The sequence below is a fragment of the Diabrotica virgifera genome, chromosome 5 (genome assembly GCF_917563875.1).
Source record: "Diabrotica virgifera virgifera chromosome 5, PGI_DIABVI_V3a".
Classification (NCBI taxonomy): Eukaryota; Metazoa; Arthropoda; class Insecta; order Coleoptera; family Chrysomelidae; genus Diabrotica; species Diabrotica virgifera.
In genome coordinates, this window is record NC_065447.1 from 96,667,813 (window position 1) to 96,694,037 (window position 26,225).

Consider the following 26,225-nt stretch of genomic DNA (forward strand, 5'->3'; position numbering starts at 1 on the left):
CAGACGCATGGAGAAACAGAATAATGATACCAACGTTCAAGAAAGGAGACAAAGAAGACCCCAACAGTTATAGAGGTATAAATCTACTGAACACCGCACATAAGCTAACCACAAAAGTCCTAACCAACAAAATAAATAAACTAACAACTTTATCAGATAAACAACAAGAATTCAAATCCAGAACATCCTGCGTAGACGCCGTATTTGTACTGAGAAAAATCACAGAAAAGGCCATTGAGTACAATAAACCAGCATATATCTATGTTTTATAGACCTGACAAAGGTTTTCGAATCGAATCCAAGTCGAAGACGTGTTACATTTACTGTATGGAAGAAACGTACTAATCAATATTATACAAACCATCGAAAACATAATATATTTTTATAATCGAACACAGGCAAAGATAAATGGAAAACCAACGCAGTTTATACCAGTACAAAGTGGAGTCAGACAAGGTGACTCATTAAGCCCACTGCTCTATAATATAATAATGGACGACATAATAGAAGATGTACGTAAAGGTTATGGTTACAGAATAGGGAACAAAGAAATCGAAATATTGTGTTATGCAAACGACGCGACGCCGCAATAATCGCCGAGACGGAAGACGATCTCCAAAGATTAACACACATCTTTAATACAACAGCCCCAAGAAATACAATATGATAATATTAGCAGAAAAAACCAAATATATGACAACATCTAAATACCAACTGCGATGTAAAATCGAAATTTATGGGAAAATAATAAAGCAGGAAGCAAGATTTAGATATCTGGGAATAGATATAACCAGTTACGGAGATGTTGAAGAGGAAGCATGACAACAAAGCTTAAAAGCAAGTAAAGCGGCGGGATCTCTTAATGACACAATCTGGAAGAACAAACACCTAAGACAAGACACAAAAGCAATAATATTATATAAAGCAGCAATCAGACCTATATTGACATACACGGCGGAGACGAGACCTGACACATCTAAAACGAGACGACTACTAGAAACAACACAGATGAAGATACTTCGACGAATATCAGGGAAAAGTCCGTTGGACAGGGAGAGAAGCGAAAACATAAGAAGATCATGCAATGTAGATAGCACTAGTACGGATAGCAGTAGATAGGTCACCAAATGGACAAAGAAGTATTGGCAGACCAATAAAAAAATGGTGCGATAACTTAAACAATTTAGGACGCTAGTATTGAAGAAGAAACAGGCTTTAAAGCCTACATACAAGAAGGAAAAAGAAGAAGAAGAAGCATATTATATTTCTTGATAATAATAATAGTATATTACTTTATGAGGCGGAGAAGCATGACTTTTCTTGACGCGCCCGATATTACGCGCCGAACGAAGTGAGGCGCGTAATAGAGGGCAAGTCAAGAAAAGTCGCTTCTTTGCCGAATAAAGTATACTATTTTTTCTTCAAACGTAGCAAAATCTAGAATGCCTCAAACGACATGGGGGCTGGAAATCAAGCACGGTTGCCGAAGGATATATAGAGGATTCAATAAGAAATAAGAACGATAATGCTCAAAAAATTTTAAACCCTCATGATTCGCGAACATCGGGAATGATTGCTGAAAGTTGTGCTCGACCATCAGTATCATCAAAAATTACCAATGCGTATCAAGAGTCGGGAACATTTTTGCACGGTTTCAATTTTGAAAATGCCTCATTAACTAATTGTACTTTTAATATTACTATAAATAAAAATGATGTTTAATTGTTGTTAATGACATTTGTATTGTTGCTTTGTGACATGTTTCATATTGTTGCCATGACAACATTTTTCCCTCCGCCGTAAAGAAATGGGAAAAAACTGCTGCCGGCGGAGACATCAAACTTTGACAGGATCAAGTTAGATAAGTAATGTCATCATTATTTGACGTTTGAAGAAAAATACAATTTGCGTTGGTCTTTGGTCTTTTTTTAAGAGTATCGCATTTAAAATTAAACGGAGATTGCGACAGGAAGACACATGCACTTTCAGCAAAATTGTTTACAACATTATTGGAGTATATTATGTTTAAGAACGCAAATCTGAGTGAAAAAGGAATTAATGTCAACGGAGAAATACTCAGTCATTTGAAGTTCACTGACGATATTGTTCTTTTTACTGACAGCAGTAAAATGACGATGCAGTATCGCAACTGCAGAAACTATACCTAGCCTCCCTGCAAGCTGTATTAAAATTCAACCGCACAAAAACACAAATTATATCAAATCTTGTGTTAAGCGAAAAGATTTCAGTAAGTGACATGCATATCGAATAAAGCACCTCTTATAAGTAAATACTTGGGGCATGAGATATGGATAGGAAGAGATAATTGAACGTGCGAACTAAGCCGCCGCATAGGTTTCCCCCGGGTGGCATTCGGCAAGCTGAGCCATGTCCTATGTCCTTAAGTCAGAACTGTCTATGTTTCTCAAAAAAAAAGTCGTGTAAGTCATCGAAAAGTGTCTTGGTCGACATAGCCCTCGAATTACTTCATACCAGTGGCGTGCGGTGACATTTTCGGAAGAGGAAGCGATTCAATAAGGGTTTAACAAATATTTTCTTACGAGGGTCGAGATCAAAACATATACCTACTTAATAGGTGTATACCTAATGTATTACCTGTTAACTTATATCGACTAAAAACAAGAACTACAAAAAATTAGGTATAGTGCTTAACCCAGTCTGAGAGACATGCACACGCATTGAGAATGAGATTCGGGTGATACAAATTCATTGAGGCAAGGAGGATTTACTCTTATAAGCGGGCGTCACTCCATCCCGCCCCAATGCTTCATACTATCCACTTCCCCTCCGATAGCACTCTGATGCGCTATATGGGCTCCCTATCAGCAAAGTGCTTATTATGTGGGAGTCCTGGATACAAGGACTCACAAACGAAATCCTACCCCGATCAATGCAGGTTAGTGACTTAGTATATCATATATCTAGTGACTTATCATCGATCTGTACTGCTTGCTCGGGGTCGAGTCCCTGCTCCAGGCTTGGTTTCTTTAAACTTAAAAAGAAGAGTTCTATTCAAAATTGTTTTTATATTCCGATTTCGAATCACCTTCCATAACACACAACTTTCAACAATATGACACTTATTTACTTATACTTGAGTCCTATTCTCTTATCAACCAATGCAAATTTTTTGTCGATAACATCGTCGTAAAATTTTGGATTTTCTGATATTTGTTTAATAAATGCACTCTTTTTCAATGGATAATAGAGCTAACTTGGAAAGTCTGTCTTCACTTGTAAAATTTATTGTAAAACTTTAGATGCGTTTTAATAATGAAAAACTTCGTTCAACTGATGCACTTGTAGCTGGGATAGTTAGTACCTACTACTTAATTCAAACAACTTGCCCACTTCACACAGAGACTGATTTAAACCAGTAGTATTCAAAAAATTCAACCCATTCCTAAGTATTTCTTTATCACTAATTTCAGGTGTTTTATAAATGACATTTAACTGAGAATGCAAAGCTAGATTATAAAAAAAAATCATAATTTAATCGTACTGAATTAAATAGGTACATACCTCTGTGGGAGATTTTAATGAATTATAATTAGACATATTAAAATTACATAATTCTACATATTTTATTTGTTTAAAATTTTCAAAGTGATAATTCATTTGTTGTAGAATATTATCAAAAATTTCAATGTATAATCGTCGATAGGTCTCTCTTTCGCCGACAATAACAATTATCATTATTTTTCTTTTAGTTTCAAAGCCCATATTTTCAGCTTTATCCCAAATATTTTTAAACAGCTCATTTTTTTAATCATCATGAGTCATCAAATTGTCTTATACAAAATGTAATGTCACTTGACTTCGTCTGTAAAATGTGGTAGGCACTATAAAATATCAGTAAAAGGAAAAATCTCAAAATGTCAAATAAAATATTAGTAAAAATATTAAGCAAAAAATGGAAATCGAGCTATTTGTACCTAAATACCTACCCCTTATAGCAGTAGTAACAGACTCCGCATCTCGTTTTCGAATCGGAAGCGGTCGGACGAGCGCTTCCAGGCGTATCAAAATTCGCGTGAAAGGAACATGACTAGCGAGTGAGGTTATTAAACCCTGACCAATTTTTGAACGGGACAAATGCATGACAAGCAGCTATTTTGAGATGCGCTTCCGTCAGGACCGGACTGAATCGTTGAATTGTGTGCTTATTTGAGACCGTTCGTATGCGATCAAATTTTAATAATGTTTCAATGCCTATTAGTTACATAATAGATTACTTAGATTAGGGAAACATTGTTGATAATTAAATACTAATTAATAATATATGTATTTTCTTATATGGAAGTATAGGGAAGCGGTGCTTCCCTCGCTTCCATGGACCGCACGCCTCTGCTTCATACAGAATATGAGTCTAAACTGACGTTATAAAATCACTTTTATATAGGCACTCTATAGGTGAAGCAATAAAGCACTAAAATCAGCATTACTTCCGAAAAAAAAAAACGACAAGACGGATCTTAATAATTATTTTTGCATTCGATTTGTGAATTCGCCAGGAAACTTTGTGACCCCGAGCCATGATATATTATTGAAAAACTGCATACAAAAAAAGCATTCTTAAAGTGCATCTCAAACAGACAATAAAAAAATTCAGAACTCGTCAATTATCGGCGAAAATGAATTCAATTTTGTTACTCTGGGGTTTTTGGGGTCGCTGAAAACGAATATGATGTCGTAAGTGATCTCCGGAGCACCTTGTGCCCAGGGTAACTACTGTTTACCTCGTCATTAAAATTCATTAAAAAATTAGTCAAAAATCATTACTTGGGTTTTTAGAGTCACTAACGACGAATATGACATGGGAAGTGATCTTCGGAGTACCTGGTGCTTAGGGCTTAGGGTACCTGGTGTTTATCCCATTTTGTGGAGTTTTCGGCAAAAAATTTATTCAAAAATGAGTCACAAATCACTATTTACTTGGGGGGTTTTTAGGGTCCCTAACGACAAATATGCCATCGGAAGTGATCTCCGGAGTATCTAGTACTCAGGGTACCTCGTCTTCTGGAGTTCAAATTCAATAAAAAAATTAATCAAAAATCATTACTCTGGGGTTTTTGGGTCGCTGACGACGAATATGACATCGGAAGTGATCTACGGAATACCTGGTACCCAAGGTACCTTTTGTTTACCTCGTTTTCTGGAGTTTCCGGAAAAATCATTAAAAAATTAGTCAAAAATCATTACTCGGGGGTTTTTGGGGTCTCTGACGACGAATATGACATCGGAAATGATCTCCTGAGAAATGATGCCCAGGGTTCCTACTGTTTACCTCGTCTTCAGAAGTTTTCGGCAAATTCATTAAAACATTAGTCAATCATTAGTCACGAGATAAACAGTAGGTACTCTGGGCACCAGGTACTCCGTAGATCACTTCCGATGTCAAATTCGTAGTTAGTGACCCTCAAAATCCCCCGAGTAATGATTTTGACTAATTTTTTAATGAATTTTAATGACAAGGAAAACAGTAGGTACCCTTGGCACCAGGTACTCCGGAGATCACTTACGACGTCATATTCATTTTGAGCGACCCCATAAACCCCAGAGTAACAAAATTGAACTCATTTACGCCGATACATGACGAGTTCTGAATTTTTTTTATTGTCTGTTTGAGATGCACTCTAATAATGCATTTTTTGTATGCAGTTTTTCAATATTATATTATGGCTCGGGGTTACAAACTTTCCTGGCGCATTCACGAATCGAATGCAAAAAGAATTATTAAAATCGATCTTGTCGTTTTTTTTTCCAAGGTTTAGTGCTTTATTGCTTCGACTACTAGTAGAAAGACAACTCGTTTCAATCAAGGTCAAACAAATACTAACCTCTAAACGAATGTTGTGCATATCTACATATGACTCCTGAAGCAGCCATGCGCACCTGATAGTAAAAACGGTATGACGTCTTTAAGTGTTCAAAGGGTTAAAACCCTTGAATAAACTAATTGGCTAATAATATTACGAAGCAATAGCACCTTATGGCAGCATAGACCAATAATGTAAAACGCAAACATCGTATATAGGCGAGGCAACGAAGCATTCAACCTATAGTCTGGGCTGATTATCGGAGAATAGTCCATTTTTGGGAAAAGTTATTTACTAGCAATTTTATTGCTGGAATCCAATTATATGATCCTCTATATTATTAATATAGGTATGCAAAGTCCTCAGATAGTGTGCTACTTTTTTTATAAACAAAATTGCGCACGAAAAACGTGTTTTTTTCAGTTATTGCTCTATAACTCCGAAGATTTTAAATTTACCACAAAAACACTCAAATAAAAATTCACCGTGATTAAATTCTGCATAGAGGCGTGTTTTTCGCGATCTGCTCGGACAAAAATTTTCCTCAGAAAATGCGGATTTTATTAGCAAAATCTTTAATTTTCAAATAAAATTTTAGATAAGTAATTATTTATTTATTTACTTATTTATTTATAAAAATCCAAACAGGTCCTAATAGTATAAGAGCTGTGAGACATTTTTGAGTAGGTATTTTAGGCAACCTGAAAATTTTTCAGGTGACTCTTCTATGATAACCTAATACAAAAATGCCGGTCTGGCTGAAGGGTAGCGGTTATTTTCCCCAAAAATCCCCCCCAAATTTAAAAAAAAGGTAAAAATTGTGATTACAAAAAATATCATTGATATGACTTGAAAGTAAATTTAAATATTCAAATATAAAGAAAATAAACAGGCCAGCCGATTTGATGGCGATTTTAACTCTGCAAGACACTTGCATGGGCGCCCCAGGATTATTTTCAGGGGGTGCATCTGAACTTCAGAAGATTTCATCTGAATCTGTACATACTATTAACGAGTATAAAATATACAACTATACATGCATAGCTATGTACATTCCTTCCGGACAGGGAGGTGCAATTGATATTTTAACAGGGTATTTTTTAATTTAAAAAATAAATATTCTAAAAAAGACAGGTTTTTTTTTGGTGAAATTTTCCAATTGCCATGTGATCAAACAAATTACGCGTGCATATAAATGAAAACCGCTATAGGTAAGCAGAAGTGTGAGACAGAGCGTATACCGATAGCTGTTTGCGTCCTCTGTTGTAGCTGAGCGAGTCCGTTCGCTCGAGAAAATCACGTGACCTGGCGATATCTATGTTGTTGTGCCTTGAAACGTTAGAGTAATTATTATATATATATATATATATATATATATATATATATATATATATATATATATATATATATATATATATATATATATATATATTATAGTTTTTTAGGTAATTTTTCTTAATTATAGGAAAATAATACGTACTATACAATAGATTTTGCAAATATGATAGACAAAGACAAATTTATTATTATAAATATATAGGTAGAAAAGTGTAAAACTATAAACTAAATTAATTCTGTGTCCGAATCTTGTACTTCTTCTTCAAACTCCTCATCTGAACTTAAATGTTCATTCTCTTCTCCTTCGTCAGACTCCCTTCGAAACTCAGATTCCTCTTCTACATGATCTGTAAATAGTTGTAATATGTATTTAGAACTAATTAAAAATTAATCGGTGATTAATTAATTGAGTTGCTACCTATTCTCTGTCCTTTTATATAGAGTCGAAGCCCGGACAATCACGGGCGCATCTGAAGAAAGACTTGCCATTGTTGAGATGTGGTGTTATCTAATAATGTAAAAAATATCATGGACACAACACTTAACAAACACGGAAACATTAAGAAAGATGGAAAAGGCAAAAGAAATACTCAACACTATGAAGGAAAGAAAAATGAGCTAAAATAAATATACATTCTCTTCTTCTTCGTCAGACTCCTCTCGAGACTCAGATTCTTCTACCTGATCTGTAAAGAGTTGTAATATGTATTTAGAATTAATGAAAAATTAATTAGTGATAAATTGATTGAGTTGCAACGTATTCTTACTTATAAAACCAATGCTTAATACTTTTCCTTATATAACCAATCACATCACGTTTTTTATTTCTTAGTATATGACCAAAGTAGATCACGTTTCTTTTCTTTATAGTGTTGAGTATTTCTTTTGCTTTTTCATCTTTTTTAATGTTTCCGTGTTTGTTACGTGTGTCCATGATATATTTAACATTATTCGATAACTCCACATCTCAACAACGGCAAGTCTTAACTAAAAATTTAACTAATTAATCACTAATTAATTTTTAATTAATTCTAAATACATATTACAACTATTTACAGATCATGTAGAAGAGGAATCTGAGTCTCGAGGGGAGTCTGACGAAGAAGAAGAGAATGAATATTTAAGCTCAAATGAGGAGTTTGAATAAGAAGTACAAGATTCGGACACAGATTTAATTTAGTTTATAGTTTTATACTTTTCTGCCTATATAATTTATAATAATAAATTTGTCTTTTTCTATCATATTTGCAAAATCTATTGTATAGTACGTATTATTTTTCTTTAATTAAGAAAAAGTTACTTAATAAACTATATTTACTCTAACGTTTCAAGGACAATAACATGGATATCGTCAGGTCACGTGATTTTTCTCGAGCGAACGAACTCACTCAGCTACAACAGAGGACGCAAACAGCTATCGGTGTACGCTCTTTCTCACACTGCTGCTTACCTATAGGGCTTTTCGTGTAGGTATATGCACGCGTAATTTGTTTGCTCACCTATCAGTTGGAAAATTTCACCAAAAAGGAACCTGTCTTTTTTAGAATATTTATTTTTAATATTAAAAAATACCCTGTCAAAATAATAATTGCACCTCACTGTCCGGAAGGAATGTACATAGCTATGCATGTATAGTTGTATATTTTATACTCGTTAATAGTATGTACAGATTCAGATGAAATCTTCTGAATTTCAGATGCATCCCCTGAAAATAATCCTGGGGCGCCCATGCAAGTATCTTGCAGAGTTAAAATCGCCCTCAAATCGCCTGTCCTGTTTATTTTCTTTATATTTGAATATTTAAATTTACTTTAAAGTCACGTCAATGATATTTTTTGTAATAACAATTTTTACCCTTTTGTTTAACTTTGGGGGGGATTTTTGGGGAAAATAACCGCTACCCTCCAGCCAGACCGGCATTTTTGTATTAAGCTATCATGGAAGAGTCACCTGAAAAAATTTCAGGTTGCCTAAAATACCTACTCAAAAATGTCTCACAGCTCTTGGACCATAAAACCTTTTTACATGGACAGTTATAATCATAAACTTTATATAACAAATATAACTAATATATACAGTCATTAGCACAACTATTGATAGGCAGATATAGAAGACTTTAACACAAAAACAGCTAGACTAATGATATCTATTATCCATCTACTAGTTTAAAGTGCTCTTGCACTATACGTCTATAGCAACCAACTGACATTGTAAAATCAATATTTTTTACTAAATTTATATTGTTCGCTAGTTTCAACATGGCCTCTAGAGGAGAGCAAACAGATGTTCTTATTTTTCCAAACAACAACTTATATCTCGTTGCTTTTCGAGGAACATTAAATGGTATCCGCATTCGTAAATCAATTGTACCTGAAATATTATTAATTATTTTATATAGAATCATTGCCAGTACAAATTTGCGCCTACTAGTCAAAGACAAAACTTCAAATTCTTCCCTTAGCATGGTTGATCTTATGGTTCCATAATCAGGCCATCGATGATGTTTTTTGAAATACAAATAACGAAGAAACTTATTCTGAACTTTTTCTAGTGCCTCTAAATGTACTTGAGGTTGTTGTCCCCAAATAATGGAACCAAATTCTAAAATTGGTCTAACTAAAGTATTATATAATATTTTTATACCCTTAATACTAGTAAAATCGCTAGTTTGTCGACATATAAAACCCAGCATACGGTTCGCTCGTTTTGCAGCTTTACCAATATGTGTAGCAAATGACAGTTGATTATTATAAATTAAACCCAAATCCTTGACCTCACTGGTCCTTTTTAAAACATTCAGTCCTATTAAATAATCAAATACTATTGGTTCTCTTTTACGGGTAATAGACATAACGTAGCACTTATTTATATTGAATTTGATCTTATTATTGTCACCCCATAATAAAATGTTCTCAATATCCCTTTGAATCATAACGCAATCCCTAACAGTTTGAATTATTTTGAATAACTTAAAATCATCTGCAAATAATAAGTAATCTGAATACTGGATGACGTTTGCTAAATCATTTATAAACATTAAGAACAAAAGTGGTCCAAGATTAGACCCTTGTGGTACTCCCGAGTTAGCCTTAAATTTACCAGAAGTATTTCCATTGTGTTTTACAACAAAACTCCTATTCTGCAAATAACTTTTAAATAACTTTATTAGATTATCAGATAAGCCAAAATTACATAACTTTCTTAAAAGAACATCGTGTTTTACTTTATCAAAGGCTTTTTCGAAATCCGTATACACTACATCCAATTGCAATTGTTTTTCTAACGCATTGTTTGCAAACTCGGTGAATGAAATAAAACTTGTGTTTATCGAGCGACCCGACATAAAACCATGTTGATGATCATTAATACTATATTTGACGTGATTATATACATGAGCATGCAATATTTGTTCGAAAATTTTTGATAGAGCACACATAATAGCGACTCCTCTATAATTTTCAATATCTCTTTTGTTACCCGCCTTAAATATTGGAGTAATTGAAGATAGTTTCCATTTTTCTGGAAATTTTGAATAAGTTATTATTAGATTAAAAATATATAATAATGGTAACTTTAACCACTCTTGGCATGCCTTTAAAATATACGGGGGGATGACATCTATACCGGCAGCTTTCTTTGGTTTCAGCTTTTTGACTGCATTATCATAATCTACGCTTGTTATTGATGGTAAATTCAAAACATTGTTATTACTAATAATATTTGTAAAATTAGTGTTATATTGCAAAATATTTCGCAAACTCATTAGCAGTATCACTCTGATTTATTTCTTTACCCCCAAAATAAAATATTTCTGTTTGATTAGACTTAGAATTCTTATTATTAATGAAACTCCAGAAATTGTTAAACTCGTTTTCTATATTTTCCTCAATTTGCCGTATATATTTCCTGTGCTCTATGTTAATTAATGATTTCAGTTTTTTTCTGGTCTCTATAAATTGATTGTTAAAATAAATTGAAACATGTCTTAACTTTCTAAAATTATTTTTTTGTTTGAGCAACTTTTTGATATCAGGCGTAAACCATTTCGGAAAATTAGAATAATTCTTGTAAATATTATATTGTGGTACATAACCTTCAAATATATTAAGTACTTTTGAGTAAAAGATATCTAGAGCTTTATCTACCTCTATTTCCTCTGTTACAGCTTCCCACGTCATATTTCTCATCAAATCACACATCAAATCAAAATTTGCTTTTTTAAAATTAAATCTATTACCAACTAACTTATCTGTTTGTCTAAAACTTGATACTGTAAATGAAAGTTGAATTTCCAGAGATGGATGTAATCTATCTTCCTTTACTAACGGTAACTGCTCTTGACATACCTTACAACTATTTATATTATCTGCAGATGCTACTACTTGATCTAAAGTTTTGCCCTGCCAGTTTTTTACATTGTTATAAAGCAAAAATGAATTAAAATTTATAAACTCAATCATACTTTTAAACTTAGTACTTCCATTAGTAAAATCTAGATTTTCGGTTCCTTTAATTTCTGCAATATTGAAGTCGCCAAAAATAAACGTGTTATTAATATCAGTAATATGTGTTTGTAACAATTCGAAGCAATTCGCATAGTCATGTAATTTACAATCTGGTGGAATATACACTCCAATTAATTTTATACTTAATTTGTTATTAATTTTTAAATCCGCAACCAAAATTTCAAAAGATGAACAATGTTGTGTTACTTTTAAAATCTTATGCTCCTTTTTTATTATCATTAATACTCCTCCTCCCTTAGTTTTGCCAGAAATCTCCTGGTTTCTGTCAGATCTCAATAAGTTAAATAGATTTATATCAATTAGTTCTCCATCAACCATATCCTCCCGAAGCCATGTTTCTACAGCTACTACTACATCATAATTACCTCCCAAGCAATTTTTATAGAATTCCGCAGTTTTCGTGTTCAGTCCCCTACAATTCTGAAAGTTTATGTGAATCCCTGTCATAAATTGAGTTGTCCCCTGATATCAAATCCTAATCATATTATATTTATTATTTAATATATATTTTTTTACACCTATTTTATTTCTACTATACCGTAGTAAATTCTTTTCATAAATTTTTGACAAACCAAATAAATTAAAACAATAATTGAAATAATTTAAAACATCCAGTTTTTCTATAAGTAACTCATTAACAACATCAATATTTTTATCCTCTTATACACTACAAACCAAAATCAACGAATTTAAGTTCCAAATTAATATATCTAAATTACTATCAACAAAAACTTATCAGTCACTAATATACACATTACAGAAACTTTGAGTATAAAGTAGCCCACACACGTTAATTGTCATGAACCGATTCGCAAGTAATCACTTTAATTTCATCATTCTTCTTTATAAATACTCTACCATCGTAACTCCATGCCTCAGTCTTCCCGAACTTACTCCTTGCCTTCTTCAATAATGAATACCTATGTTTCTTTCTACCTAGAATTTCCTTTTTCTTCAAATAAGAACTAAAGTCTACCACCACTGTTCTCGATTTATTAGTTTGCAAGTTTAATTTACCTTGTCTGTATAAATTAGAAATTTCGCTGGAATTCCATTTTATTTTCAATGTGTTGTTTATAATATTTATGACAACGGACATCAAATTTTCATTATTAGTTTCATTAATGCCATCAAAACGCAGGGTCCTTTTCTTTTGAAGTGCCTCTATGTCATCAATTGCTTTTGCTATTATCTACCAATAATTAAATAGTTTGTTGACTTAAAAGCCTTCTTGGTTTAGATTATAGTTCCAGAAGCTGGTGAAAATTAAGCGAATAATTTAGCCATAATTCAATTGTTAATTAATAATTTATGGTCGCAATAATAACCAAAATAATTATGATACACTGATTAAACATTGAAATCTCATAAAGACGAGAAGCCTATTTAACATTTTGTCGACAAAATATAATTTTTTTATTTTTTTGCATAATCTTTAAATGTTAAAAAAAATAGTTATAAACAAATTAACGTTTCTCAGAAAGTTTTTATTATATTATAATTTTAAAAAATAGCTAAAATGCGCATTTCAAATATCTTGAAAATGAATGCTTTAAAACTTTTTTGCAACCATTTGCAAAAAAGTTATGAAACAGCAAAATAAACATACGATTACAACGGTGTTTATAATTTTTTTAAATTCTTTCAAAGCGTGGAAGTGAGTTTAAAGTACAAGCTAATTATTTACAAAAAAACATCGATTATAAGATTAATGGTTATATTTTAATTCAAGATTATAAATATATTTTTTTGTAATTTACACGCGCGAAAGTAGAATAATACAGTACTGTAGCTAAAATTTTCACTCGGAGCGACGACCGGCGGCCGCGCGGCGTACACTTTTAATAAGTAATGTATGCTGCGTGTCAGTCGCTTCGAGTGAACATTTTAGCTCCGACTCTATATCAGGCCTACTTTTGCGCTAAAAATTACAAAAAAAATATTTTTAATCTGTGATGAAAATATAACCATTGCACTAATTTTTGACATTCTTTGTGAGTAATTAGATTGTACCATAGACTCACTTTTAAGCTTTGAAACAATTAAAACAAATTATAAATAACGGAGAAATCGTATATTTACTTTGCTGTTTCATAACTTTTTTGCAAATGGTTGGAAAATTTTTTAAATCGTTCATTTTCAAGACCTATGAAATACGCATTTTAAGTATTTTTAAAATTAGAATATAATAAACAATTTCTGAGAAATGTTAATTTGTTTATAACAATTTTTTTTTAAACATTTAAAGATTATGCAAAAAAATGGAAAATTTATGTTTTGTCGACAAAATATTAAATAGGCATCACACTTTTATAATCTTTCTAATTTTGATCAATGTCTCATGATTATTTTGGTTGTTATTGCGACTGTAAATTCTTAATTAACAATTGAATTGTTGCTAAAGTATTCGTTTCATTTTCACCGGCTTCTGAATTTATAATCTATACCAAGAAAGCTTTTATTTCACCAAGCTATATAATTATTAATTAATAATTACTGGTCAAAAAAATTATTTGAAAATTCGAGATTTTGTTGGGAAAATCCACATTTTCCGAGGAAAGTTTTCATCGGAGCAAATCGGGAAAAATATGCCTCTATGTAGAATTAAATTGGGGTGAATTTTTATTTGAGTGTTTTTGGTGTAAACTTAAAATCTTCGGAGTTACAGAGCAATAATTGAGAAAAATACGATTTGTCGGCGCCATTTTGTTTATAAAAAGTAGCACACTATCTGCGGACTTTGCATACCTATATTAATAATATATAGGATCTTATAATTCGATTCCAGCAATAAAATTGCTGGTAAATAACCTTTCTTTGTACTTTACTCATTAGACCAGCGTATTATAACTAGTTTTTTTTTCAAAATTTAAAGAATATGCAAAAAAAAGAAAAATTTATACTTTGTCGATAAAATATTAAATAAGCATCTCATCTTTATAATCTTTATAATTTTGATCAATGTATCATGATTATTTTGGTTATTATTGCGATCATAAATTGTTAATTAACAATTGAATTGTTGCTAAAATATTCGTTTAATTTTAACCGGCTTCTGGAATTACAATTTATACCAAGAAATCTTTGATGTCACTAAGTTATTTAATTATTGATTAATAATTACTTACCTAAAACTTTATTTGAGAATTAGAGTTTTTGTTAGGAAAACCCGCATTTTCCGAGGAAAATTTTCGTCGGAGCAAATCGTGAAAAACCTATATCTATGCAGAATTTAATTGCGGTGAATTTTTATGTGGGTGTTTTTGTTGTAGAGTTAAAATCTTCGGAGTTATAGAGCAATAATTGAAAAAAATACGATTTGTCGGCGCCATTTTGTTTATAAAAAAAGTAGCACACTATCTGCGGACTTTGCATGCCTATATTATTAATATATAGGATCTTATAATTCGATTCCAGCAATAAAATTGCTGGTAAATAACTTTTCAATGAATTTTGCTAATTAGCCCCGAGTACTAGGAATTATGTTCAGTAAAATGAATCGTCATGCAACTTTTTACATTCGATTGAGGCAGCGTCGGATAAAGGAGCGGGCGAGCCGGGCGGTCGCCCGGGGCGCCAAAATTTGAGGGACGCCGATATAAAAATAAAATATTTTATATATTAAATTTTCAATTAGACAAATTCTTTTATGATCTAAAAAGTTTGTTCATTTTTTTTTGAAAAGATCATTTGTCACGTATAACCTACAAGAATAAAAACCGCTAAACGCCGTAAAAATGAGTGGCGCATAAAATATTTCAGCTACAAAAGATCTGATATGAATATTACGTGGCGCGAAAATGGATTTTCATTTGATGCAAAACAAAATTCTAGTTTTATTTTAAAAGATTTTTCCATAATATTTGCTAAATTTGAAGTAAACGCGCCACAAAAGAGTAACTTTGATACAGTTTGAATTTTGAAACACTTTTGTGGCGCGTTTACTTCAAATTTAGCAAATATTATGGAAAAATATTTTAAAATAAAACTAGAATTTTGTTTTGCATCAAATGAAAATCCATTTTCGCGCCACGTAATATTCATATCAGATCTTTTGTAGCTGGAATATTTTATGCGCCACTCATTTTTACGGCGTTTAGCGGTTTTTTATTCTTGTATCAGGAGTTTTTCAAAGTTATTTATAAATTAAATGTATGAAGTTGAATACAATGTTCCTCTATTACACGTCAAGCTTTATAAATGGTCACCTTTGTTGCATTATCTCCCAAATGATCTAGTGTCCATCGAATGTACACTATATTTTTTTTATTCGAAATAGATTGAAAAAAAAATATTGAGATGGCCGGTAAATGAAGTCGGATTGCTCGTTGCCAGATCAAATTTAGCGTCGTAACCACTACAACTACATAAATCAATTCGGGAATAATCGTTAATTGGATTATACTTTTGTAGCTCAATAACTTCTAAACGGCTTAACCGATTTTGATTAGTAAACATGAGTTTGAAACGTATTGACCAGTAGTATCTGATGGATCTACGGTCCAGTATGATAACTGAAGCTATTACAGGAATTATTGAGCTTGAGAAACCGTTTTTCCCACAGGAAATAGATTTTATCATATTTATGAAGCCTATAACCTAAAAAATTCAAATTTTCCGGGATATGAGGTATACACCGTTAAATTCGTCTTGAGTCCTTCTTCAAACGCTAAGTTATTGGCGCAATTCGTAGGTTGAAATGTTGAGTAATTGTCGAAAAAAAAAACCAATATTTTCAAAGTTTAGTTTTTCAGTTTTTCGGCTATGCTGAGCCGTGTGTATGTCTGATCCTGATGGCTTAGACACCATTTGAAAGCTTAAGTCAACACTATTAATTTGATGTATTTGCGGTTCTCCTGGCTCTTCTTGATCCGAATATATATACCCCCAAAACATATGCCATTTTGTACCTACCAAGTCCTATAGCTGGCTTATGGGTGGTCAAAAGTCACAAACTACACCGGTTCTAAATCGGCCCTGACCCCCTCTTCAAACACAGAGGAAAAATATCAAATCGGTTTAACTTTCAAACACACATACATATATATCCACAAATATTTTCCCTTTTTTAAATAAAAATTAAGTCACATTTCTAAGCTCTATAACTTTTGAATGGTATAACCGATTTTCAAAATTAGACATGCGTTGGAAAGGTAATGATCAGTTTTATTAGAAGCCGCAAAGGTTGGACTTAAATTTTTAAAGTTTTTGGGAGTTGTGGGGACCAGAACGAAAAACAGACCCTAAATAGGAAGGGCCGTAAAATCTACACTCTTGGACCAAAATCGATGGTTGACATATAAATGGGTGACTTTTTTTTCTGAACTTTAAGATGGGAGTTGGCCCAATTTTCAATTCAGTCAGATTTAGAAAATCGAAAATTTCGTGTATATATAGTGTCGCGTGTAGGGGGGTGTATTTCTGCGCCACTGGCGAGAACTGCCGTTCTCTGGTAATTTTTTCGATATAAAACTAACAGCTTCGATAACCAATAAATCGAAAACTATTAATTTTACCAAAAAAATGTATAATGAACATTTTTTGCTTATAATTAATATTTTTACCAGCATTTGCGGTCAAAATATAATAAAAAATTTCCACCCTCGAGATGAGGTGGCAACCACCCCATGGTAAAAGCGTCTTTCGGCATCATATAGATTTTGATCCTTGGACTATCCACTACTTGTTGTCAAATTTTCAAGCAAATCTATCCATTCTGTAAAAATTGCGAAGTGAAAAATTTCAGTTCCTGGACTAATTATACTTTTGGAGCTCTATAACTTCTGAATGGTTTACCTGATGTTGATCACTAAACATGAATTTGAAACGTATTGACAAGTAGTATCTGACGCATCCAAGATCTAGTATGATAACTAAACGTATTACAGGAATTATTGAGCTTGAAAAACCGTTTTTCCCATAAGAAATAGATTTGATTATACTTATGAAGCCTATAACTTACAAATTCGAATTTTCCCAGATATAAGGTATACACCGTTAGACGCGTCCTGAGTCCTTCTACAAACGCTCAGTTATTGGCGCAATTCGTAGGTTGAAATTTTAAGTAATTGTCGAAAAGCCAAAATTTTCAAAGTTTAATTTCTCAGTTTTTTGGCTCTGGTTAGCAGTGTGTATATCTCAGCTTGATCGCTTAGGCGCCATTTGAAAGCTTAACTCAACCCTATTGATTTGGTATATTTGCGGTTTTCCTGTCTTTTCTTGTACCTAAGATATATACGCCCAAAAAATATGCTATTTTGTATCAACCTAGTCCTCTAGCTGGCTTACGGGTAGTCAGAAGTCAAAAATTAAACCTATTCTGAATCGACCCTCACACCTTCTTGAAACACAGAAAAAAAAATTCAGATCGGTGCAACTTTTCCACACACATACATACATACATACATACATACATACATATCCACAAACATTTTCCATTTTTTAAATAAAAATTGAGTCATATTTCTGAGCTCGATAACTTTTGAATGGTATAACCGATTTTCAAAATTAAACATGCGTTGGAAAGGTAATGATCTGTGCTATCAGAAGCCGCAAAGGTCGGGCTTAAATTTTTGAAATTTTTGGAAGTTTTGGGGACGAGAACGAAAAACAGGCTTTAAATGGGAAGGGCCGTAAAATCCACACCCTTGGACCAAAATGGAGAGGTAACATATGGATGAACGAGTATTTTCCTAAACTTTAAGATGGGATTTGGCCCAATTTTCAATTCAGTCAGGTTTAGAAAATCGAAAATTTCGTGTATATATAGTGTCGCTTGTAGGGGTGTTGTGCGCCACTGGTGAGAACTGTCGTTCTCTGTGGATATCAACATTCTACTTAAAAATATGTAGAGGAAGATCAAATTTTAAATTATCAACAAAGTTTAGATAAGTCAGCGATACTATACTTGCGTTAATGTTACATGCCTCATTGATTAAATAATATTTAGTTTTTTCTAAATTTGCATTAACAATGGCGCGCGTGCTTTGTGAAATAAAAAATGAATGTGTGTGTATTTTGTACGCACGTAAGAAGTTATACTTCTATTATATGATTATATGATTAAAAACGAAATTAATATACTTTTTATTTATATTTTATTTAAATATTAAACTAATTTATACTTACTACTTCACAAACATTTTTATTAAAACAGTGCCAAAAATTAAAATAATAAAAGAATAAAACACACACAAACACATTAAAAATGCCGCAAATAATTTCTGAACATTAATTGTCAGAAAATTTTTAACTAAATACGTATTTTCTGAAAATAAAATTATATAATAAATATACTTACCATCATAAAATGTATAAAAAAAAACAAAAAAATAAAAGTTTCTATTGGGATTCGAACCAACTTACCAGCGCGGCTGGTATTGGCGTTGTATTGGGGTTCACTCGCATTAAACGCTTCGCCACGGAGACAGTGTGTCATTTTGTGCGAAGATCGACTAACTTAACGGATTAAACTTTTGACATTTTTGAATTATGTTAATCAAATTATTTTGATTTTGAATTAAAATGATTTAGAATTGAAAAAATACAACAAAACATAGAGTAAGAAAACAATATATTAGGTGGATATTGATAGAAATTTTGATGGTAATCAAATTATGTAAATTGGTAGGTTCAAATAGGTAGGTACCTATGATATATTTATAATTATTACGTACCTGTTGCGTTTAAAAACTATTTAAAAATCACTACAATTATAAACTTTTTTGTTTCTGTCCTCACAAAAATAAAACTAATATATTATATAGTCTGTTCGCTAAACTCAGACGCAACTTTCTAGATATTTTAGTCGGTAATTTTGCCAATTTTAGTAAAATTGGCAAAAAATAATTACTAAGTAGTTAATAATCACTAAATAGTTAGTAATTTTGCAAATTTTTGCAAAATTGGCAAAAAACAAAAAAATTATCGACTAAAATATCTAGCCGGTTGCGTCTGAGTTTAGCGAACCGACTATACATTTGTTTACCTTCATATTGAACAATTATTTATTATTGACAGATCATTTCAACACCCAATCAGAGCCCGTATAACGACTAATAAATTTCGCAATCACTTGCATCGTGCAAAGTGGCTATGTTCAAATATCGTAACTATTTAAATTTGAAATTTGATCAACTATTTTTAAAACACTTACCAGTGTAATATTCTTTAGCTTTGAATAAGCGAGATCGTAGATCGTCCCGGTTGATTATGTGATTATGTGATTATGTGTTGTTATCCACAGTTCTCTACGCCTTCGAGCTAATAGGTTTTTTATCAGTAATTTTGCGGCACTCATACTAGTCACATTTTGATGGGCTTTCACGTTGGCATGCAACAATCATCTCTTCTATGTTAATAAGTCCAAAAATATAATATGAAAACTATTTAAAAAGGCAGTATAACCATTAACTAACTTTTTGTTTGTTGTTTCTCTTCCTACAAATTTTAAAACGCAACAACCATACATAACCAAACCACAGTCCCACAGCTGTGCCACAGCTGCCATATTGGATAATTTTTGTCATTTCATTAGAACATCCAATCAGAACAAAGTTGTAATGCGACTGCGCCGGAATCAAAGGTTTTAATCCTCATAAAATTCACCCTCATATCGCGCGTAAAGAAGTATAACTTCAAAAAGTTTCGTAAGATATTGATTGTGGAATTAATGAATTTTTATTCTTTTTATGTTATATGGATTTAGGTAAGTTGCTATCTACGTATTAAAAAAATAAATGAGTAATTAATTTTATGGTAGGAAATCATAATATTCAATCGCACATTGTCGTGAGGTAAACGACGAGAATTTTGAACATTTTAAGTGATTTTTTTAAATTTTTATTCTTATCGGTTTTAGTAAATAAATTATTACCTATTCTTTCATTGTAAAGTGATTTATTTATTGTTTATTTTTTTTTTACCAAACTATGATTATTGACGATTAGGAATGATAAGTTCTTCTTCACATGAATGTACAGAAACCTATTTCGAGCACTTTGTAAGCGTTAATTTTTTTTTTGCCACATTTTTTGTCACAAATTGAACGAAGAATTCTAAAATGACTTTTTTTGTGAAATATTTCAGTGGCCTACTATTTTTTTTTTATTTAGACCATTAACCGTATGCGCGCCCATGCTGGATATAAAATGCTTGATTTTATATCAAAGAATGCGCAATAATTTTAGAGCAATAAATAAATCGTCAGTTTATTAGAAAGATTTCAACACCTCGTTTCTCGAATATGCGTTTTTAGAATAAACTGTCATTATTCTTTCATGTAAAATTACTGATAAAAGTTTGTCTCACTTATTTAGAAACACCCTGCATCCTTTCTAAGGATTTCCACAGTTTTCAGTGTATTCCTTCACTCAACCGTTTTATCCAGTTCTTTCTATTTTTCCAGTCCCCTTCCCGCAGATTTCTTCTTTTCGTTGCTTCGTCCACTTCATCTCTGAAAGATCTTTGGGTCTCCCTCTCTTTCGTCTTCCTATCGGCTCCGCTTTGTTATTCTGTTTATCCAACGTTTTTTGTTTGCTCTTCTCAGTGCCAATACCAGGTTAATTGCTTCTGTTATATCTAGTCTCTTATATCTGAGTTCATCTCTCTTATTTTCTTAATCTCTTTTTTATTTATTCTATCTCTTTTTGTTACTCTGCAGCTTCGCGTTAGGAATTCCATCTCTATTGCTCTTATTGTGTTTTTGGTTTTCTTATTTATTATACAATTTTCACACCCATAAGTCAGGACACTTCTTTTCACAGAAGTTCAATTTTCGAAGAGACACGTCGATGTCTTTCTTCCATTGCTTTCCATAGCCTTGGTTCTAGGTATCGAGTCACAGGCCTACTTAGTATATCATAAATCAATTAATCAATGATTTTCAATTGAATTTAGATGATTGTAGATGCCAAAGATATGACAACGGCTCTAATATGAAGAAAAAAAAGGTATACAAGCTCGTGTTTGCAAGGAATATCCTCGTGCTTTTTTTATACCATGTGGATACCACTTCCTTAATTTAGTCATTGGATATTCAGATTGTCCGCACAATCAACATCTTTTTCAGTATTGTGCAACGTTTATACTAATTTTTTTCTGTTTGTTGACAATATGCATTTATCTTTATCTTTTGCTTCGCTCCTTCGTAGCTTGAACTTCAAATACGCTCGTTATGCCATGACCTAATATGTTGCATCAGTTATACATATATAAAATATATATGAAAAAATATATTTATTCAAGAAACAGTACAATACTTATTATTTATAAATAATAAGAATTGTACCATTTTCTAATAACTATTGAACCATAGTTCTTCATAGTTCCTTGCATTTTGGGCATAAGAAAAATGCATTTTTAATGTGTATCTCGAAGAGATGGAAAATTAAAAATTTAGATCTCGTGAAATACTGACGGAAATAAGTTCAATTTTTACACTCGGTGGTTTTGGGACTCGCTGAACACGAATTTCATGATGGCGATGGTTTCCAAGGTACCTGGTGTCCAGGGTTGAATTCATCTACTGGAGTTTTATGTTATAATCATTCAAAACCAAGCAATAACCATTGATTGGGTGTTTTGGGGGTCGCTGAGAACGAATTTCATGACGGCGATGATCTCCGAGTATTTTGGTGCCCAGGGTGGAACTCGTCGCCCAGTGTCTTCTGCTATAATCATTCAAAATCAACCAATCACCATTACCTGGTTGTTTTTGGGTCGCTGAGCACGAATTTCATGTCGGCGATGGTATCCAAAATACCTGGTTGCCTGGTTGAATTTGCATTTTTATTGGAAAATATAACTGACTCAATACAAGGGCAGGAAATAACTCTCAGACAAGCTGCACTGGAAAATAGCATTTTAGGGAGTCAATGTGATAAGCGTTGCCAATGCAAAGGTGGTTGTAAACATAATAAATGTGGATGTCGTGCAAACAATAAAATTTGTAATTCAAAATGCCACGGTTCACTATGTTTTCAAAATAAAAATTATTAGTCTTTATAAGATGTTTGAAATAAAAAATAATACATTACGGATAATTTTATTTATTTATCAACATTGGTCATTGGTATCTGGCCACTGTTGTTATTGACCGATCATTGATGAAAACTATAAAACAGTTAATTTTTTGCAATACTGGCGAATAGCTAATGTTATTGTCGTTAAAAACTGGACATTTTCGTTAGTAACCAAAGAAAATGGACATTCACGACAATGACCGGTCTTTAACGTCAACGTCCAATTTACACTATTTTCCGTAACATATAGTATGTCATTTGGCATTTCTACTTTAAAAATGCCAAAATTTACCAATAACTTATTCATAATTTTTTTTTAGATATGCTCTAAAAGTATTTTGAGAAAGTTTACCAATGGAAAATTCATATTCAGCTACCTCCAAAACCCTGAGTAATGGTTATTGAGTGATTTTGAATGATTATAACATAAAACTTAAGGTAACGAATTCCACCCCGGACACCAGGTACCTCAAAGTCCATCGCCGTCATGAAATTCGTGCTCAGCGACCCCAAAACCACCGAGTAATGGTTATTGACTGATTTTGAATGATTATAACACAAATCTCCAGGCGACGAGTAACGCCTTGTGCACCAGGTACCTCGGAGATTGTCGCCGTCATGAAATTCGTGTTCAGCGATCCCCAAAACCCCCGATTATAAAAATTGAACTCATTTCTGTCAATATTTCCCAAGTTTTAAATTTTTCAATCTCTTCGATATGTTCTTCGAAAATGCACTTTTGCTATGCACAAAATGCAATTTTCATCTCCCTGAAATCAATGACGATTCATCTTACTGCACAATATTCCTAGGTTTTGGGCTTTTTAGTGCTTTGTTGATTCGCCTAATAGTTTCCTTACAATAACACTTTAGCATTAATATAAAAGTTTTGCAAATGCTCGACCATCGGAAATATATTATTTCTGATCGTCTTCGCATTACAGCCATAACACATAGTTAAGTATCCCACACAAACCCAAAATTCCAAGTTTCATTACTGCCATATCACATGTTATGACACTAGAGCAGTTTTACTTGTATAATTTTCTCTCCTAACCAGAATGCATTATCACATGTTAAGGCAATATTTAAAAATGAACGGTACTTACAACACATTAACTCTCGACTACTGTGTAACGCAAACTTCCTGATGGCACGCTTGCTTATGATGAGAGCGCCAAAACCGGATATGGTAATAACGACACAGGCATACTATATTGATTCTGAGATAACTAAATTAAATGACCTTATTTCACAATGAAGGCAACGCCTGAAGGAACGTGTTAGGCCAAAAAACAGATTTTCCATTTTTTTAGGGTTATGGTACTAAGAATGAGATGACTTATGAAGTCGGGGGCGATGATATCTTCCACCAAAATATATCACCTAAACAAACGTCACGTATGTAACGTTACAAACGTCACATCTTTGATATTTTATTTTAAAATAATTATTTTAACTTATTTCCTTTAATATTTCATTAATAATTATCTTCTTCTAATTGGTTTACCCATTTTCCCCTTTAAAAATCGGTTGGCGCTCTCTTTTATTACCCTCTTTTATTATCTTCTATTTAATATATCTCTTTCATTTAAATCATCATACTGAACATACCTCGTATATTCATACTCTCCAAATATCTGTATTTTCAATACGGAACATGCCGCTACTTCATAGTACTTGGTTGTCATTTTAAATGTCGTTTTCAATGACAGTGTCACTTCATCGACTTGACCCCCTACTCCCTGACATACACTGGAAGGGAAAAATTAATCCTTAAAAAGGCATGTAATTCGAAAAATAAATCATTTCTATTTCATCAAATCATCTCTTGGGGTAAGGATAACATTATATTGTGATTATATTTCTCCGTCTAACAGTTTTTCTAATTGTTTTTTACCTAACCTAACTTCCAATGTCAGACCATGTGTTCTGATATTTTAGTTTCAAATATAATTATCTTTTAATTTACATGTATGCACGTTTAGTAATCAGAATTTTAACTATTCTCATCTAAATTTCATTTGATTTATTCTTGTCATCTGCTACTCTTTCTGACGATTAGAACGGCAGATGGCACACGTTGGTTTTTCTTCTTGATGATTGATATGTGTCTCTATTTTATAGTTTTTTGGAAAGAAACCACTTTTCTCCCTCCGGGAGTTTCAACAACCCTCAAATCGCCGGCGATACAACAACGAGGACCATGTCATCAGGGCTGCAACCACATAACCAAGACTGCAACGACCAACATCCGTAGGCCTGGTGGAATACAACACCTACAACCCCAGAGCCCGTTGCAGAATCAGCAGCAGTACCATACGACATCAAGAAGATACCATCAGCTACCAAAAGCCATAAGTATAATCCAGAATTGTTAGTTTTTGGCAAGAATTTGAATACATTTGTTAATGCAATTTACTAAGTCATTTTATTTATTATATCTTTATGAACAATAAACATGATTAGTTAAAAACTATGTTTTGTTTGCTTCCATTCCAATTTTCATAGTTCATATCTAAGGTTAGGACAAGACGAACACACACCTGAGTGACTGAGCTAAGCTAAGGGTGTAACGATGGCTATCTTGGTTAGTTGAGGTAATATTTTCGAATATTATTTCAATTAGCTGGGTAGTCAATCGCTATTTTGTTACAAACTGTTTAAAACATGTTGTATTTTAACCGTCTAAATGATAGTAAATGTACAAGCAATTAAATCGGACTTGCACATACTGCAATTTTTAATACCCATTAGCAATTACTAATGATTTATTTATTCAATTTCCATAAATGGTGTTTTTATTTTTCACTCTTCGCTTTTCATCGGAGATTTAAAATTAATCGTGTGGAAACGTTCGTCTGACCCGTTTTTCATAGAGACGAAGCCCTTTAACCTGCGACACATCACTCTTCTCACGCTCTTTTGCGAAAATTTATGCCATCATCAGATGTTCAATTTACAAATTTCAAATGATTCATGTGACAAAAAAATATAAATCAACCATTATATTCTCATTTACGGTTTTTACTGGAACAAGTTAAAACATTCTGAGAATAATTATTAAAATAGTAAGGAACATGGTATGAATAACATCAAATGTAGACCAAACTAAAGAAATTAAGACACGTATTGAAATAGCACGTGCATAATTCATTAAACTTAAAAAGTTTCTTTGTTGTCAAGATATAAGGTTAGAACAATGCCTAAGGATGCTTCGGTGTTACGAGTTTTCGGCTCTACTTTGGCTTGGCAGCGCGGATACTAAAACAAGTGCATTTAAAATTATCTTGTGAATACCAGCTGTACGCATTAATTTTCAGTATTTGAAAATTTATTACCATGGTTTATTCCCTCTGGAAAAGGTAGGCATCGTATTATTGTATTTTATGAACATTAAATGTACCAATATGACAGCTACAGCCCAACAATTTAATGAACGAAATAAAGATCTTCTCCTTCTTATTTTACTTCTTGTAGATCTTTCGATCTGTTTAATT

General features: G+C 32.5%; 1 protein-coding gene and 1 long non-coding RNA gene across 2 annotated transcripts; one reads left to right on the forward strand and one right to left on the reverse strand.

Moving 5' to 3' along the window:
- Window positions 1-10,912: 10,912 nt before the first annotated feature.
- Window positions 10,913-12,151, reverse strand: LOC126885410 (uncharacterized). The gene has a single exon (XM_050651977.1). The coding sequence runs from the start codon at window positions 12,149-12,151 to the stop codon at window positions 10,913-10,915; it is 1,239 nt and encodes a 412-aa protein (XP_050507934.1).
- Window positions 12,152-24,132: 11,981 nt separating this feature from the next.
- Window positions 24,133-25,204, forward strand: LOC126884859 (uncharacterized). The gene is made up of 2 exons (XR_007698168.1): window positions 24,133-24,561; window positions 24,853-25,204. It is a non-coding gene; the product is annotated as an uncharacterized LOC126884859 (long non-coding RNA).
- Window positions 25,205-26,225: the final 1,021 nt, after the last annotated feature.